Genomic DNA, 14495 nt, shown 5'->3' on the forward strand with positions numbered 1-14495 from the left:
AGTGTGGGACAGAGATGGGATGGGAGCAGGTGGACTGCCTCTGGGACCCTGGGCTATTCTAGAGTATCTGCAGGCTGCTGGGGGGTGGGCCAGGACCTGTGGGTGGGGTAGGACTGAGTTAGCAGTGGGGTGGGAGTGGGGGTCAAGCAGCCCAAATGGCTCTTGCAGGCTGGTGAGGAAGATATGTGCTGGCTGAGACTCAGCTGTAGTTTAGTTCTAGCAGGTCCTGCCCTCCCATGAGAGCAGGTGTCCCTCTGATCCTTGGGGACCTCAAAGGGAAGGTCAACCAGGAGAGTGGCGTCTCCATTTCAGTGCCCAACCCCCTGTCTCTCCTCCCTCCTTGCCTAGAAAGTCAGCTCAGCACATTCCAGCTCTGTGCAGAGCCTAGTAAAGTGGGGAAGACAGGGCCCCCGCCCACGTGGGGAAGACCGCCGTGTAAATAAATAACTGCACTTGGTTGTGACTGGTGCTGGAGGAAAGGCTGTGCACTGCGCTGTGAGGCCCCTGGAGGAATGGGGCATACTCACAGAAGCTAGATGAACTGGGAAAGCCTCAGAGGGAGGTGACAGTTGGATGAAGCCTTGCACCAGGCTGGGGGGGGGGGGTGGAGAAGGGGAGGGGAACTGAGTCAAGAAGCAGCTTCAAGAAGTCTCTGAGGCATGAAAAACATTACTATTCTCAGACCCATAGTTTGAAGGGAAGTGGTTAGGTTCAAATGACCCTATCCCTTTTTGCGTTTCCCCAGGATTGGCAGAGAGAGGGATTAAAGAACTGGAATGAGAAAAGCATAGATTGGAATTCTAGCTCACTGCCCACCAGCTGTGTGTTGATGGGCAAGTAACTTAACATCTCTAAGTCTGCTTCTCCGTTAAAGACGAGGTTGTGTGTGGAATAAGTCCAATGAGATGCTGCTACAGCGTAATTGGCACAGGGCCTGGGACGTAGCAGGGGCTTGATAAACTGTGGCAGCCGCAGCAGCAACAGTATTAATTGTTACTGTCCAAGCGGTGTTAGTCACTCTTATCCAGCAGCAGACTGTGTGTGGTGTGGGTGGGCGGGCCAGGGGTTCTGGGGACCAGAATAAAGGAAGAACTTCACTTGGCTTGGCCAAGGTAAGAGCTAGGGGGTGCAGAAGCCGTTTTCCATCTTGAGCCATGGCTCAGGACACTGCTCCTTGCCTTTACCTTGTTACCTGCCCTGGGGAGGAGCCCATGAGGGCTGCCCTTTATCCCCAGGGGTGAGGCCCCAGTGCAGTGCCTCTTGGAGTCTCCTCACCAGAGGCCAGCTTTGCTGTCTCTCCCAAGGCAGCTCATCCTATTCGGAGTATCTCCTTGGGGCCCCGTGGAGGGCACAGCAGTTGGGCATCTATGGTGGAGCGGATAGCAGAACACATCACTGAAACGGGCTTTCACAGATCCTAACTAGTCCTACCAGTCACTTCTCCTCTGTGACCTCAGCTTCTTCATCTGTAAGATTCTCAAGAAGTAGCAGCTGCATTTCTTCATAGAATCCTCCTGGCTGCGCATGAGTTAGCTACTGTTTGTAGTTCCATTTTACAGAAGAGCAAAGTGAGGCTAAGACAGGTAAAGTAACACCACCAAGGTGCTGCAGCTAGGTCGTTATGGAGCTGGGAACCGAACCAGATGTGTGAGCACCAGAGTCTGTGGCAGTCCCCTTCCCAGGAGGTGGAAACTTTGGGGTGTTCAGCTACAGGGAGGAGACAGGGTGAAGCAGGGTGTGCTCAGGGATACTCAGGAAATTAAATCCAGGAGTGGTTTGTAAGACTTTGCTCTCCCCATTCTGTTCTCCTGCTGCCCTTTTAGTCTCCAGGGTGTTGTAGGCTTCAAAGGCTCAGAGTCCAGGAACTGGAGGCCAGAGTTTTTTGGGTCTGGGTCACCTCCCCTCCTCAGCCTTTTCTGGGGATAGAAAGTCCTGAGGTCTGGGGAGGCTCTGGGGCCTGGAGGGCCACCTTCATCCATGACCTTTCTGAGAGAGGAGGAAACATCCTACTAGTGGTAGTGGTGGAGGAGGCTGTCTGGATGGGGTGGGGTATGTTCAGGCATGAGGGATGAGTGATCTAGGGTGAGCTGTGGGTGTTGGTGTGTATGGGGAGGGCAAGGCTGACTCCATGAGTCTGAGCCACAGGCAGTGTGGGTGGGCTTCAAGAAGTCTATTTTCTGAGGTGGGCGCTAGAGGGAGGGAGGAGCAGGACTGTTTTTAAGGGTTAAGAGTCTAGTCTTTAGAGCCAGATGAACCTGGCTTGGAGTCCCAACCCTGCTGTGTTCTAGCTATTGTCACCTTGGGTAAGTTCCTTTACTTGCCTTGCCTTGTTTCCTCATCTGCAAAAATAGGGTAAAGGTTCATAGTGCCAGGGCTTTCTTCTTCTTCTTGGAAGATTGCAGAGGCTGTCACTCCTCCAGCTCTCTTCTGCTAGCACCTGGCACCGGCCTGGCTGCCGCCTGGATGAGGCAGTGTGCTAGTGTTCCTGGGCTTAGAGAGTGGCTGGAGGGGGAATCCCACCAGTCCGCCCCAGCTCGACCTCAGGCGCAGTCTGTTATCTCTGACCCCGGAGATGCAGGAGACGCCCTGGGTATTACCTTCAGGGTCCCCTACTCGGGAGGAAGTGGGGTGCCCCGGGATCCCCGGCAGGCCTGGGAGCGGCGGCGGCAGGCCTGGGCAGCAGCCAGCGCAGCTCCGCGGCACCCTTGGCGGCGCCCCCGCCTCCCGGCTGGGCAGGTCCAGCCCCCGGCGGCCCTGCCCCCGCCCGGCGGGCCACGGGGATTGGCTGGCGAGCGCGCCGCCCCCTCCACACAAGCCTCGCCGGCGGCGGGGAGGGGAGCCAAGCCGGCAGCTGGCCGCCGCCTCCTCTGCAGTGCCTCCCTCCGTGTGCTCCGGCGGGGATAATGGGAGGCCCGCCGGCCGATGCACCAGAGGAGGCCGGCCGAGGTAGAGCGGGCAGGGCGGGGAGGGACGAGGCCAGACAGGACGCAGGAGGAGGGGCAGTGCCCTCCTGGATCTCTGGAGGGTGGAAAGAGGAGAAATGAAAACAAAAACACAGGAAGGCGAATGAGCAGATCCACCGAGAGTCTGGGCGGCAGCTGGAGGCAGGAAGATGGTCCCTGCTATCCTTTCTTTCCGAGGCCCCCTCCCTCCCATTCTCCTCCTTCCCCTGCAGTGGTGCTGGGGGTGTGCAGCAGAAGGACTTTGCTTCTTTGCTGGTGTCAGCCGGGCTCATCGGTCTCTCTGGCTTCTTTTGCAGGTGGAAATAAAGGCTGGTGAAGGAGCCGGGCCGTGGGGACAAGGGGCTGCTGTCAAGGTACCTTGTGTGTGTGCGTGCGCGCGCGCGCACACGCGTGCGTGTGTGTGTGTGTGTGTGTGTGTGTGTGTGTGGTGGGGGTGAAGTGTTTGACTGGATTGGATAAAAATAAAGGGTCTCCTCTGGTGATCCCTTAATCTCCCACTGTGTGTGTAGCAGCAGCTGAGGGGGAGGGGTGGCGGGGGTGTGGGCGACCAATGAATTCTCAGGCCTGTGTGGGTTTTGTTTGGATTCTTTTTGCTTTCTCAGCTGGATGGTTTGGGTGCAGTTGGGATTGGGTTTGTTGAACTGTTTTTTTTTTTTTTTTTAAGACATGCAACCCACTCCCCACCCTGGCCTCTGGAAATCTCTCGAGAATGTCCCTGGCGCTGCTGGGTTGGTTAGCATCCAACCTGCAGAAATCCCGGGGGGGGGGGGGGGTTCAGGGGGAGGGGGGATTGTGCTTCTGTGTCTGAAGCTGATAGGGTGTCATTAGTCATGCTGCTGTCACCATGGAGATGGCTGGAGATGAGAGGAGGTGGTGGGGGTGAGGATATTTTGGGTAGGGTGGGGGCTGATGCAATATCATGACTGGGAATCCGGCGGGCGGCTGTTACTCTGTGCAGATTGGTGCTTGGGGGACTGGGAAGGGAATGTTACCAGGTGCGTGGGAAGCAGAGAAGGGGGCATTGAGCTTCTCCATGTGATCGCCTGAGGGCCAGGACTCGGGTATTTGGGGCAGGGCAGAATCTGGTGGGGGTATCAGCCATTACTAGGGAATACAGATGTTCCTCTCAGATTGGCAAGGACCAGGATCAGTAGGTTTTCCTGGGCTTTGCCCCTCTTTTCAGGGCCAGGGACCCGCTGAGTATTTGGGATTACTCAGCAGTATCCTCTGCTGGCCCAGGGTGGAGAAAACTGAGCAGGAGGCAGTTTCATGTGGCTGCCTCTCAAGTCCAAGCAGAGAGGCTGGGGAAGGAGTGCTGGGCAGGGGCAGTACCGAGGGGACTTCTCCTGGGAGGGAGGGAGCCTGTCCCTGCCCCTGGCTCAGCTCTTCTTTCCCCTTTGGCCCATAGAGCCTATGGGGAGCTGGGGGAATCAGGTTGCTTGGGTAGCAGGTAGGCGAGCTGCTGTAGTCCCTGGACGCTTTTAGACTTTGGTCCCTGGAAATCCTCCTCCCACTTCCTGGGAAAGCTGTGGGAAGCTCTGTGGAGGTGCTGGAAGTGGCACCCTGCTGCCTCACTGCCTGGGTGGGGACGCTGGCAGGGAGGGGCTCTGCTTCCCCACGTGGGATGGGGGCCCCTGGGTGAGGCTGCCGGGTGGATCAGGAGCCAGGGTGGTTCCCTGGATTCCTCCCAAGGAACTTGAGGCAAGGAAGTGCTTAGGGGAGGGCATAAATTTTGCTTCTGAAACCTGTTCTGGGGGAAGAAGAAGAGCCAGGTGGCATTAGCTCCCCTGGGGAGCTGGGCACGTCTTGGTGAGGCTGGGAGTAGTGGGCGGCCCCTGAGGCAAGCAGAGGGTGGTTGATACTGGCGGTGCTGTGGGTGGGGAAGAGAGAGCTGTGAGCTCACTCGCTCTCTTCTCCGGAGCAGAACCCCGGTTCCACCTCCGCTTCCTTCCCTGGCCTCCCACTGCTGACTGGGGGAGCTGTAATCACCGTGTGTCCTATTGAGGGCTGTGGGCACAGAGATCATGGAGTGCACCTGTTCCTCCCCCCACCCTGGGGAAAACAGGACAAGGGGATGAGGACAGATGGGCTCAGGGCAGGGGGCAGCTCCCTCCTTCCTCTGTGTCTCCGGCCTTGTCAGCCAGAGCTTCCCTCTCTGCTGGGAGGAAGGACTGCTGGCAGGTTTGTTTACTCCCCAAAGCACCCCCCTCCTGCCTAGCGATGGCTTCTCTTCAGCTCTTTCCAAGTGTGTTCTCCGTTTCTCCCTGCCTGCATTCTGCTGGCCCTGCAGTGCTGCTGGAAGCTCCCAGCCTAATACCTCAACCTTTGGTGTTGTGGGCATGCGGCAGAGGCTACTTGCAAAAGCAGAGGAAGCCTTTCAAACACGTCTTCCTCCTTCCCTCTTCTCAGAGCAGGGCCTGAGCTGGCTTGGTTTTTAAAGTTCTGAGATTGTGTCTGTGCTTGTTTTTATTGTTGAGTCGTCTGTCTGAGAATCCTAGCCTCCTCTTGGCTCGGCTTGGGCATTGCCAGAAAGCACTCAGATCTGACCACCCCCCTGCCAGCCCCTTTCCTGGTGCTGCCTTTCCCCCACATGGAGTGTTCTTAGGTGGCCAGTTGGGTGCGGTCCCACATACCCAGATGAGGCAGTCTTATCAGATCCTCTTCCCTCAACAGGTCGTGGTGTAGGAAGATGTGTCTGGTGTGTGAGCTCATTCTGAGTTCAGGCCAAGACTCTGGGACATGGGACGAGGGGGTGTCACATGTCAGAGTCTGTGCTCCCATAGTATGGGTGCGAGATAGGTAAACTTCATGGGTGAATGGTATGCAGCAGGAGGTGGGAATGTGCTCGTCTGCTGTGTGTTCAGTCCCGCCAGAGTTTCAGGAATATCCATGATGTAGGGTGTGCGTAAGTGATGCCTCGCACAGGCATAGAGTTGAGCTTGATAAACGCAGTTTGTGATTTAACTGGCTAGTGTGTTATGTGTGTGCCCATGATATCCCGAGGAACATGCCACAGCACACACTGTTGCCACCACCTCCTTCTTGGCAGCCTGGACAGGAGTGAGTGCCCAGTGCCGAGAGCTCCAGGCCACCCTGCTTTCGGGCTCCCACGCTGCTCCCACGCTCTGCCCCATGGGAATCCTCAACTGGCTGAGGATGTCTGGAAACTATTTTGGGACTATGCCCGGGATCTCTGCCTTCTGTCTCTCCTTTGGACCACTGCAGAAATCCCCCTTTGTTGAGGATTTGTGATCCACACACCGTGGGTGATTCGTACTGGATCTTTCTTGCCTGCTCTTCCTATTCTCCAGCCACTTGTGAGTGTCTAGTGGAAACTTCCCCCCCCCCCACCACCCCCCCCCCAGGTAAGTTTACAAGCAGCAGTGAACTTGGGGAGATACAGAAGTAGGCGAGTGCAGGAAGCGAATGGAGCACAGAGGACTTCAGAGTGGAGTTTGAGAATGGAGAGAGTGAGGGCTTCCCCCGCCCCATGTGATAAGGACTGCAGTTAGAGTCTCAGAGCCCCACCTCCTTAGTGACCCCAACCACTTTTGAATGTCCTGGGAAGGGAGAGGACATTGCAGGATAGATGTGTGAGTGAGCCGGAGGGAGAGCCTTCCTGCCTGCCAGGGCACAGGGATCACAGTGAGGGCTCTGGTGGCCCTCTTGCTGGGCTTGCTGAGGAGGGGCCTGGGCTCTGGGTTCCCTCCAGCTGCTAGAAATGGTCTTTGTGGTCCTGCCAAGTCCCCTCCCGCCCCTCCCAATCCCCTCCCTAGCAAGGGGTTTGGCTGGCTGGAGGTGGGGGCGGGGAGCATGGGGAGGGGCTTTGGTTTGGCTGAGCTTCCGGGTCTCCCAGTTCTCTTTTTCCCACCCTGACCTCTTGGGCTTTTGGCCTCATTTCCTCTCACACTCTCGCATCTGGCAGTCAGCTGAGGACTCCCCCTTGTTCCCAGCATGTGTGCAGCTTCTGAGAAGGAGGTGACTTCCTTGGGGGTTAGTTTAAGAAGCCTTTGGGCAAATAGGGGACAGGAATGGCTCAGAGGGTGAGAATCTATTGATTATCATGCTATCCAGGAAGGACTGTGACCCCACTCACTCTATCTCCCCCTTTTTTCTTCCCTTTGTCTTTCAGTGTTTATGAGCATTTACCATGTTCTAGGTGCAATACTAGATCCTGAAAAAAAAAAAAAAAGAGAAATCATTATTTGATCTTTACCATATCATTGGAAGCAAGAGACATTGACTAAATCACCAACACTCATAACTCTGAGGGGGAAAACCAGCATTGGCAAGTTTTGTTTTTTATGTAGTAAAGGCTTTTGATCTTTGTGTTTGGGGCTGTGAACTTGCACGTGGCTGACCAACCCCTTCACCCCGAGCTGTGCCTAGCTCCTAGCTCTGTATGTTTGCTTTCATACTGGCTCGGTGGACCTCAAGGGACTGTGCAGGAAGAATCCACACACCAGCCTTGTTTTCAGTAAGTTAGTGTTTCCGGGATCTGGTGCTTACAGATTATTAGGGTAGTGGGGTCAGGAATTGAACAGCTGGGAAGAAAGCTTAGTTTTGAAAGGAAAGTGTTGGGTATGGATGTGTTGGGTTTGAGATTCAGGTAAAGCAGAATCGAAATACTGTATCTGCACATTCTGCCTTGAACCCTGAATTGCCCCCTACTCAGTGGGAGTATGTGGGTCCTTCAGCCCTTCCTGCACTGGGGTTCCCATGGAGACCACTGGCTGCGAAGAGGAAGCTGAGAAGTGCAGTTGTCTGGTTTCTTCTCCTCTCTGTTCCCAACGCTGCTCCGGTGTCTGGGTGCTGTCATGTAGCTTGGGGGTACTTAGTGTCCTTGGACTTCCATTTTCTTTGTGAAATGACGGGGTTACCCAAAGTTAGTTTTTCTCAAACTCAGTGTGGCACAAAGTGCCAGTTTTCTTTTTTTCTTAACACCCAAAATGTTGCAAAGGGAAACATGGTCCTACTTTGTACAAGGAGTTTGCAGCTTGTGCCAGGCATGGCTCACCTTGGGAGTTGACCATTCGGATTGGTCTGTGAGCCACTGGATGGGGTGTGTCCAGTGGACATGCTCTTGCATGTTGCGGCAGGTTCATATCGCTATGATGGCTTTAGGAGTTGTGGACTAGTGATAAACAGTTTATGGGCCATACCCTGAACTGCATTACTTCTCAACTTTGCTTCTGAGAGAGCAGAGGGTCTCTGTTTTGACCCTCTCCCCCCACTCCTTTCTGGACATGACTTCCCCTCTTTTCAGTACTGTTCATCTGGAGGATTCTTGGAAGAATAAAGATCTTGCTATCCCAGAGATTCTTCCTGAGTACCTCCAAAGATTTACTTGCCTCTCCAGCTTCTGTAGATAAGGATGCTTCCTGTTTGCCCTTTCTTCTCTGCACGTCTCAGATTCTGATGGAGAAGTGTCAGAACCTGTGGAGCCCCCTGAAGGGGCAAGAGTGTGCGCGTGCATGTGTGCCTGTACTCCATGCCTTGAAGGAAGAGAATGGTTAAGGGGAGGCCAGGTTTCCTGTAGATGCCAGAGCTGACTCGTGCCCTGCGAGACACTAAAGGTCCATCGCTTCAGGCAAGGCACCTTGCCTTTTGAGCTTTTTCCATGTGGTGGCTCCCAGTCATCCAGGAGTGGAGCCCTTTTCATCTGAGGGCTGATCACAAATTCTGCCCTGATTTCCTGTAAGGACAGACATCCCAGCATTTTTGATTGCATGAGTTTGGGTCTCTCCCTCCTAGTTTATCCCATCTCCCCCCTGCATGCTCTGCAAAGTTTGTTTTACTTCTCTGCTGAGGATGTTTGGCCTCTCCATTTAGGATGCTGAAGGCTAGACAAAAAAAATTTTTTTGATTGATTTCCTACTACCCTGGCTGCCTCATCCTAGAGGAAAGCGGGGACAGGGGCTAAGGTATAGGGAACGCTGTCTTGCCACAGAAATATTCCTTAAGAGGCAAACATCCTAAGGACAGTAAGATTAGGGTCTGAGCAAATCCTGGTTACCTCTGTGGCCTGGAACTCTTATGCCCTTGGTGCTTAAGTAATTGGATTTCTCAACCCTGCCTCCAAGCATTTTTCACATGTAATCCTAACCTCATGGGCTTTGCCAGGGGAACAAAGACATTGAAAGGGTTTGCAACTTGTCCCTGACAGTGAGCTCCTAAACTCTCTGCCCTGTTGACTGAGTTTTCCTGCTTTGCATCTTCTTCAGCATGCACCCATGTCTCCTTCCCAACGTTCTTCTCTGCTCTTTTAGCCTGTGGGCCTTGGTTCCCAGCCCTGCTAGACAGAAGGAGCTGTTTCTGCCCATCCACTGTCCTATACCTTAGGAAGTTTCCATCCCTGATTCCTGCTGGCTTCTCTGCATAAGGTGGAAGAACTAGGGCGGTGGGGGGGGGGGGGGGGGTTAGTAACTCTGCCAGAGGCAGAGACCCTGGAATGGTGCTGGGCTGAGAGTCTTCTCTGCATCCCCAGACAGACTCTCTGCTCTACCTTCGTCCTTGAATGTGGGACAAGGCCCAGGTCTCCTGGGCCAAATCATTTCTCTGCTGACTTGAACAAGTTCAGGCTGGGTACAGGGAGCTCCCTCTGACCACCAGGCTCTGCTGGATCCAGAGAGGAGAGACTCCCTTCCCAAGTGGAATCTTTGTCGCCCTACACCCTGAGGTCTCGTGGGCACACAGAGATGGATTTTCAGTGGAGTGGGGGAGGCTGTGCCCTGGAGATGCCCATTCTGTTCTTCTTGGTGCAACACATCCCTTTCTCTTCCCCTGCTGTGTTCTCCATCCTAGAACACTGTTCATAGCTTCAGCCCACCCCCAGCCTCGCTCTTTGTGGTTTGAGCTCATCCCTAAGTTCTAGACTGAGAAGAGAGGTCCTTTGAGGGGGCTGCTTAGTGTGGTATGGGCCAGGGACTCCTTACATCCTGGTTTTATCTAGGAGCTTATAAAATGCTGTGGGTCTGCTGGGCCAAGATAGCTGTCTGCTAGGGTCAGACATGTGTGTTCCTCTCACACATTTAGGTGGGGTGCTTGCAACATGAGGGTGATATGGGGGCCCCAGAGGTTAGTGTTGGAAACTCTGGGCAGGTTGGCCCTGGGGCATCCCCTCCTCATTGGCCCTGCCACTTGTCCCAGAGCCAGGTCCTATGTGATGGTTGAGCTATATGCTGACCTCTGCCCTGTGGCCTTTCTTCTAATTGTTATTTTTCCTCGGTTTCCTGTTTTCCAGCTGTGGGTTCCCAGTGGTGTCATTTGGACCCTGGGTAGTAGTTAGGGCTTAGCTCTGGGGTTGTGTGGTTGCAGTGGTACATGTCTTGGGGCTGTACTGGCAAGTGGTCCAGGGCCCTCTGAACACTCGGCTGGGGGCCAGAACCCAGGGTTCTGTGTCCAACCCTTGGGAAGCTCCTCCCCCACTCTTCAGAGGCTGCCTCCTTCACATGGGGGCATTGTTCCCCACTGGTCTCTGTCTGAGGTCTGGGGGAACTGGGATGTGGAGGAGGACCTGGGAGGGTGCCAGGGCACTTCAGCCCCTAAACACTTGCTCCCACTCCCCTCATAGCCTCCACCAGGACAAACAGGGACCACGCTTAAACTTGCTGAGAGAGTGTCCAGTCCCTCTGCTTCAGCTAGTTTAGTGTTTCTCAGCACTACTGCATATTAGAATCATCAGGGGAACTTGAAAAAAAGGAAGTATCAATGCCTGGACCCCAGCCCCTGAGAGTCTGATGTGATTAGTGTGGAGTAGAGCCCAGGCACCAGCATTTTTCAGGACCCCTCAGGTGATTCAAATGTGTGTCCAGGGTGAAAGCCACTGCCCTCATCCTGTTTGGCTTTTCTTGTGTCTCCCATACTGCCCCAGAATTTTTTTCTTGTTCATTGCTAATTTTAGTAGTAATCAATAGAGTCTGGAAAGATTAAGACGAGACATGTCAGACAAAATACTGGATTAAATGTTCTGTTCCATGAAACTGATCCATGAGTTCATATTTATTAAAACCAGAATTTAAGAGGGAGACTCTGTGGCAGATGACAGAAACAGAGTATTCTCCTCTCAGTTTTTAATGAAAAAAAAATTTATTGAAGTATAGCATATACATGAAAGGGTACACGCTGTATGTAGTTTGGTGAATTTTCACAAGGTAAACACACCTGTAAAACCAGCATCTGGCTTAAGAAATGAGTACTTTCACTCCATTCCCACCACCCAGAATTTCTGTGTCGTTGTGCAAAGTCAGGTCAGGATATGCATGGTACAGCATGGTGTGCTGGCCTTGGGCCTGGAGGGCTTCATCTCGTCCTCTGCCAGGAGCATCATTCCATGCCTGTGTGGGTGCTCCTGAAACTGAGCGGGTTTCCTGATGATAGGACCCAGGGCAGAGGAAGCCTGCCAGCCCCTCCCCTGTGTTACTCCCCTATCACCTTTAGTTCCTTTTCCACCTTAGCCTTTAGGCTTGCCAGTCCTTAATCTTGGCTAAATCCAAAAATCTGTTATCGTTGTTTGGCTTTTTGTTCTCTCTTTTTTGTTTTACAGATAATACATGTTCTTTGGAGAAATTAGAAAATAGAAATAGGCATGGGGCACCTGGGTGGTTCAATTGGTTAAGCGATCCTTGATTTTGGCCCAGGTCATAATCTCATGGGACATGGGATCAAGCCCTGCCTCAGGCTCTGCACTGAACGTGGAGCCTGCTTGGAATTCTCTCCCTCTCTTTCTCTGCTTCTCCCCAACTCATGGGCATGTGTGCGCACGTGTGCTCTCTTTCAAAATAAATAAGTAAACATCAAAAATTAAAAAAAAAAAAAAAAAGAAAATAGACAGGAGGGGAATTTGCCCATAATTTCACAACCCAGTTAACTACTGTTAACTAGTGTTCCTCCAGACTTTGTGCACATACTTGACCCTTGAACAAGATGGGTTTGAACTGTGTGGGTCCACTTATATGTGGACTTATATGTTTTTTTCCCCAATAAATACAGCATGGTACTGTAAATGTGTTTTCCTTATGATTTTCTTTTTTTTAATGTTTATTTTTGAGAGGGAGCACATGAGCGGGGGGAGGGGCAGCGAGAGGGGGACAGAGGATCCTCTGTGCTGTCAGCACAGAGCCCAATGTGAGGCTCAGACTCATGAACCATGAGATCATGACCTGAGCTGAATTCGGATGCTTAACCGACTGAGCCACCCGGGGCCCCTCCTTATGATTTTCGTAATAATGTTTTCTCCAGCTTTATTATAAGTGCATGGTATATCATGTATATAACATATAAACTACGTGGTAATCAAGGGTTTATGTTCTCAGTAAGGTTTCCTGTCCACAGTAGGCTATTAGTAGTTCACTTTTTGGGGAGTCAGAAGCCATATGCAGATTTTCAGCTGCATGGGGGTCAGTGCCCCTAACCTCAAGTTGTTCAAGAGTGAACTACTTGTTTTGTGTTGTTTATGAAAATGGAGTCCTACTGCATTATTGCCCGCTTTATGTTAATAACTAGCTGTAATGCTGTCTGTTGAGTGCTTATCATGTGTGTGTTGCATGGGGCAAAGTTTTCACAGTTTTGGGGACAACTCCAAGGCAGGTGGTAGTAGCTCCAACTTTCAGATAAGAAAACTGAGATTCAGGCCAGTAGTGTGACCGAGGACTGAGGTTTCCCGAGGGGGTAGAGCTGAAATTGAGGCCAGAGATGTCTGACTTCAGAGCTGATCCCATTGTCAGTAGACTACTGCCTCTCTCCTAAGACTGTCCTTCCATGTTAAATTCATTTGGCAAATATTTAGTGAGCAGAGGCCATTGTGATCCTTAGTGATTTTTTTTTTTTCCCTTTTCACTCTAATGTGAATGTCTGTAGTGTGTTACCCATAAAGCGTGGTATTGCTGATTGTGTGAGGTCTTTGTGTCAACTCCTCTCTCATTCCATTTTAAGAAGTTTTCCCCTATTAGTAGTGGATGTTTCATTTCGTCAAATATATTGAACATGGTTTGAAGGTGAAATATTTCTCCTTTGCCTGTTAATAGGATGAATTGTGTTAACGCATTTCTTAATATTGCACAATTTTTACATTCCGTGAATAATCCATACTTGGTAATGGGGTATTTATTTTAGCATGCTGTTTGATTTGATTTATCAGTGTGGGAGTTTTGCATTTGTTTTTGTGAATGAGATTGACCTATAATTTACCTTTCGTGTTTTCATTGTCAGATGGTGGTATTAGAGTAATAGCAACTTCATATAATGGATTGTAAAACTTTCTCTTTGTGCTCTAGAACCATTTAAATAATACAGTTTAAATAGTAATTTCATTCCTTAAGGATTTGATGAAACCATCTGAGCCTGGTACCTTTTTTGAAGGGTGGGTCTTTGCATCTTTGTGACCCCCACCCCTTGCCATGGCTATTGGCATAAAACGTTCACTTTGTGTTTTCCATGAAAGTGAAATATTTTCAAATTTAATAGCATAATGTGTATGCAATTGTTGCTTTTCAGTTCCCTCAGTGTGATTTTTTTTTTTTTTTTTGCTTTCTTAATTTCTAACATTGTATATTTTCTCTTTTCTTTCTTAGCTTTGTAAGTGTTGTATGTAATTTAAAAGCACATAGATCTGTCACTTATACTTTCTGGTTTTCTAAAGGATGACTTTCTGCTTTGGTCTTTGTTGTCTTTTCCTTAGGTTTATTTGGTATGTGCTTTTTTAGGCTCTCCACTGGATCTGTAAGACGCTCTATTTTTTTCTACTTTTTTTTTTTTTTTTAAATCACAGACACATTTAAAAATATGACTTTTTCCTCTAAGTTCTACTGGTTTTTTTCTGCAGGTTTTTATATTTCATGTGTGCTAGTGCTCTTGGGGAGATGCTGATGGCACACCCAGTGTGAGAAGACCAAGTCCTGAGGCAGCCTGGCTCCCTTTCCTTCCAACAAGGGAGCATCACTGTACATGGAACAATGGCAGGGCCAGACAATGCACTTGATTACTTTCAGGGGCTTTGTCTCCATTACTGGGCACCGAGTAATAATAGTTTACCAGCTTAGCAGCCAGACCTGTAGGAAAAAATTTTTTTTTAACCTAAGCAAAGCCAATTTGAACTTACTGCCTGGGACCAGAGCATATCCTAGGCCTGTATAGAAGTTTTAGTAGTATTTAGAAAAGCCTCTTGCATTAGCATCAGAGAAGATGAAGCTAGAAGCTAAGGACAGTGAAGTGTTCGGGGAGGAAGACAGAACTTTGACCCAAACTCCTGGCCTACCTGAGCTGGCCTAGGCTGCAGGTTCAAGTCTTGCTCTGTCCCTCTTTCATGCACTTCTGGAAGATATGGCCCAGTTGATGTCCTGAGGCTGTGAAAACTGCACTAGGATGGAGAGGGCAGTAGGGTAAAAGAGGGATTCATAGTGCTAGGAAAAACAGTGTGGGCATCTCTTGAGGACACTCTCCAGTGCTCCACTGAAACTCCATTTCTGTATTCCCCCCAAGAGCTCAGGATGTAGGGCAACAGTGATCCCAACTGGGAAGGCATACCTCCCCTCT

At 51.1% G+C, this 14495-nt stretch overlaps 1 protein-coding gene across 6 annotated transcripts in view; it reads left to right on the top strand.

Moving 5' to 3' along the window:
* The window catches only part of TET3 (tet methylcytosine dioxygenase 3), a 106724-nt gene that overhangs the window by 13697 nt on the left and 78532 nt on the right, over window positions 1–14495 (top strand). For 4 of the 6 annotated variants that reach the window (XM_045446515.1, XM_045446516.1, XM_045446514.1 and 1 more), the window contains exon 3: window positions 3260–3316. The exons of 1 other annotated variant lie outside the window; for it this stretch is intronic. In XM_045446515.1, coding sequence (XP_045302471.1) covers window positions 3260–3316 — 57 coding nt within the window. Of the gene's footprint in view, window positions 1–2812; window positions 2947–3259; window positions 3317–14495 lie in introns of those variants that run through there. One more of the 6 variants, XM_045446519.1, reaches the window with a different exon arrangement.

This window comes from Leopardus geoffroyi, chromosome A3 (genome assembly GCF_018350155.1).
Source record: "Leopardus geoffroyi isolate Oge1 chromosome A3, O.geoffroyi_Oge1_pat1.0, whole genome shotgun sequence".
Lineage (NCBI taxonomy): Eukaryota > Metazoa > Chordata > Mammalia > Carnivora > Felidae > Leopardus > Leopardus geoffroyi.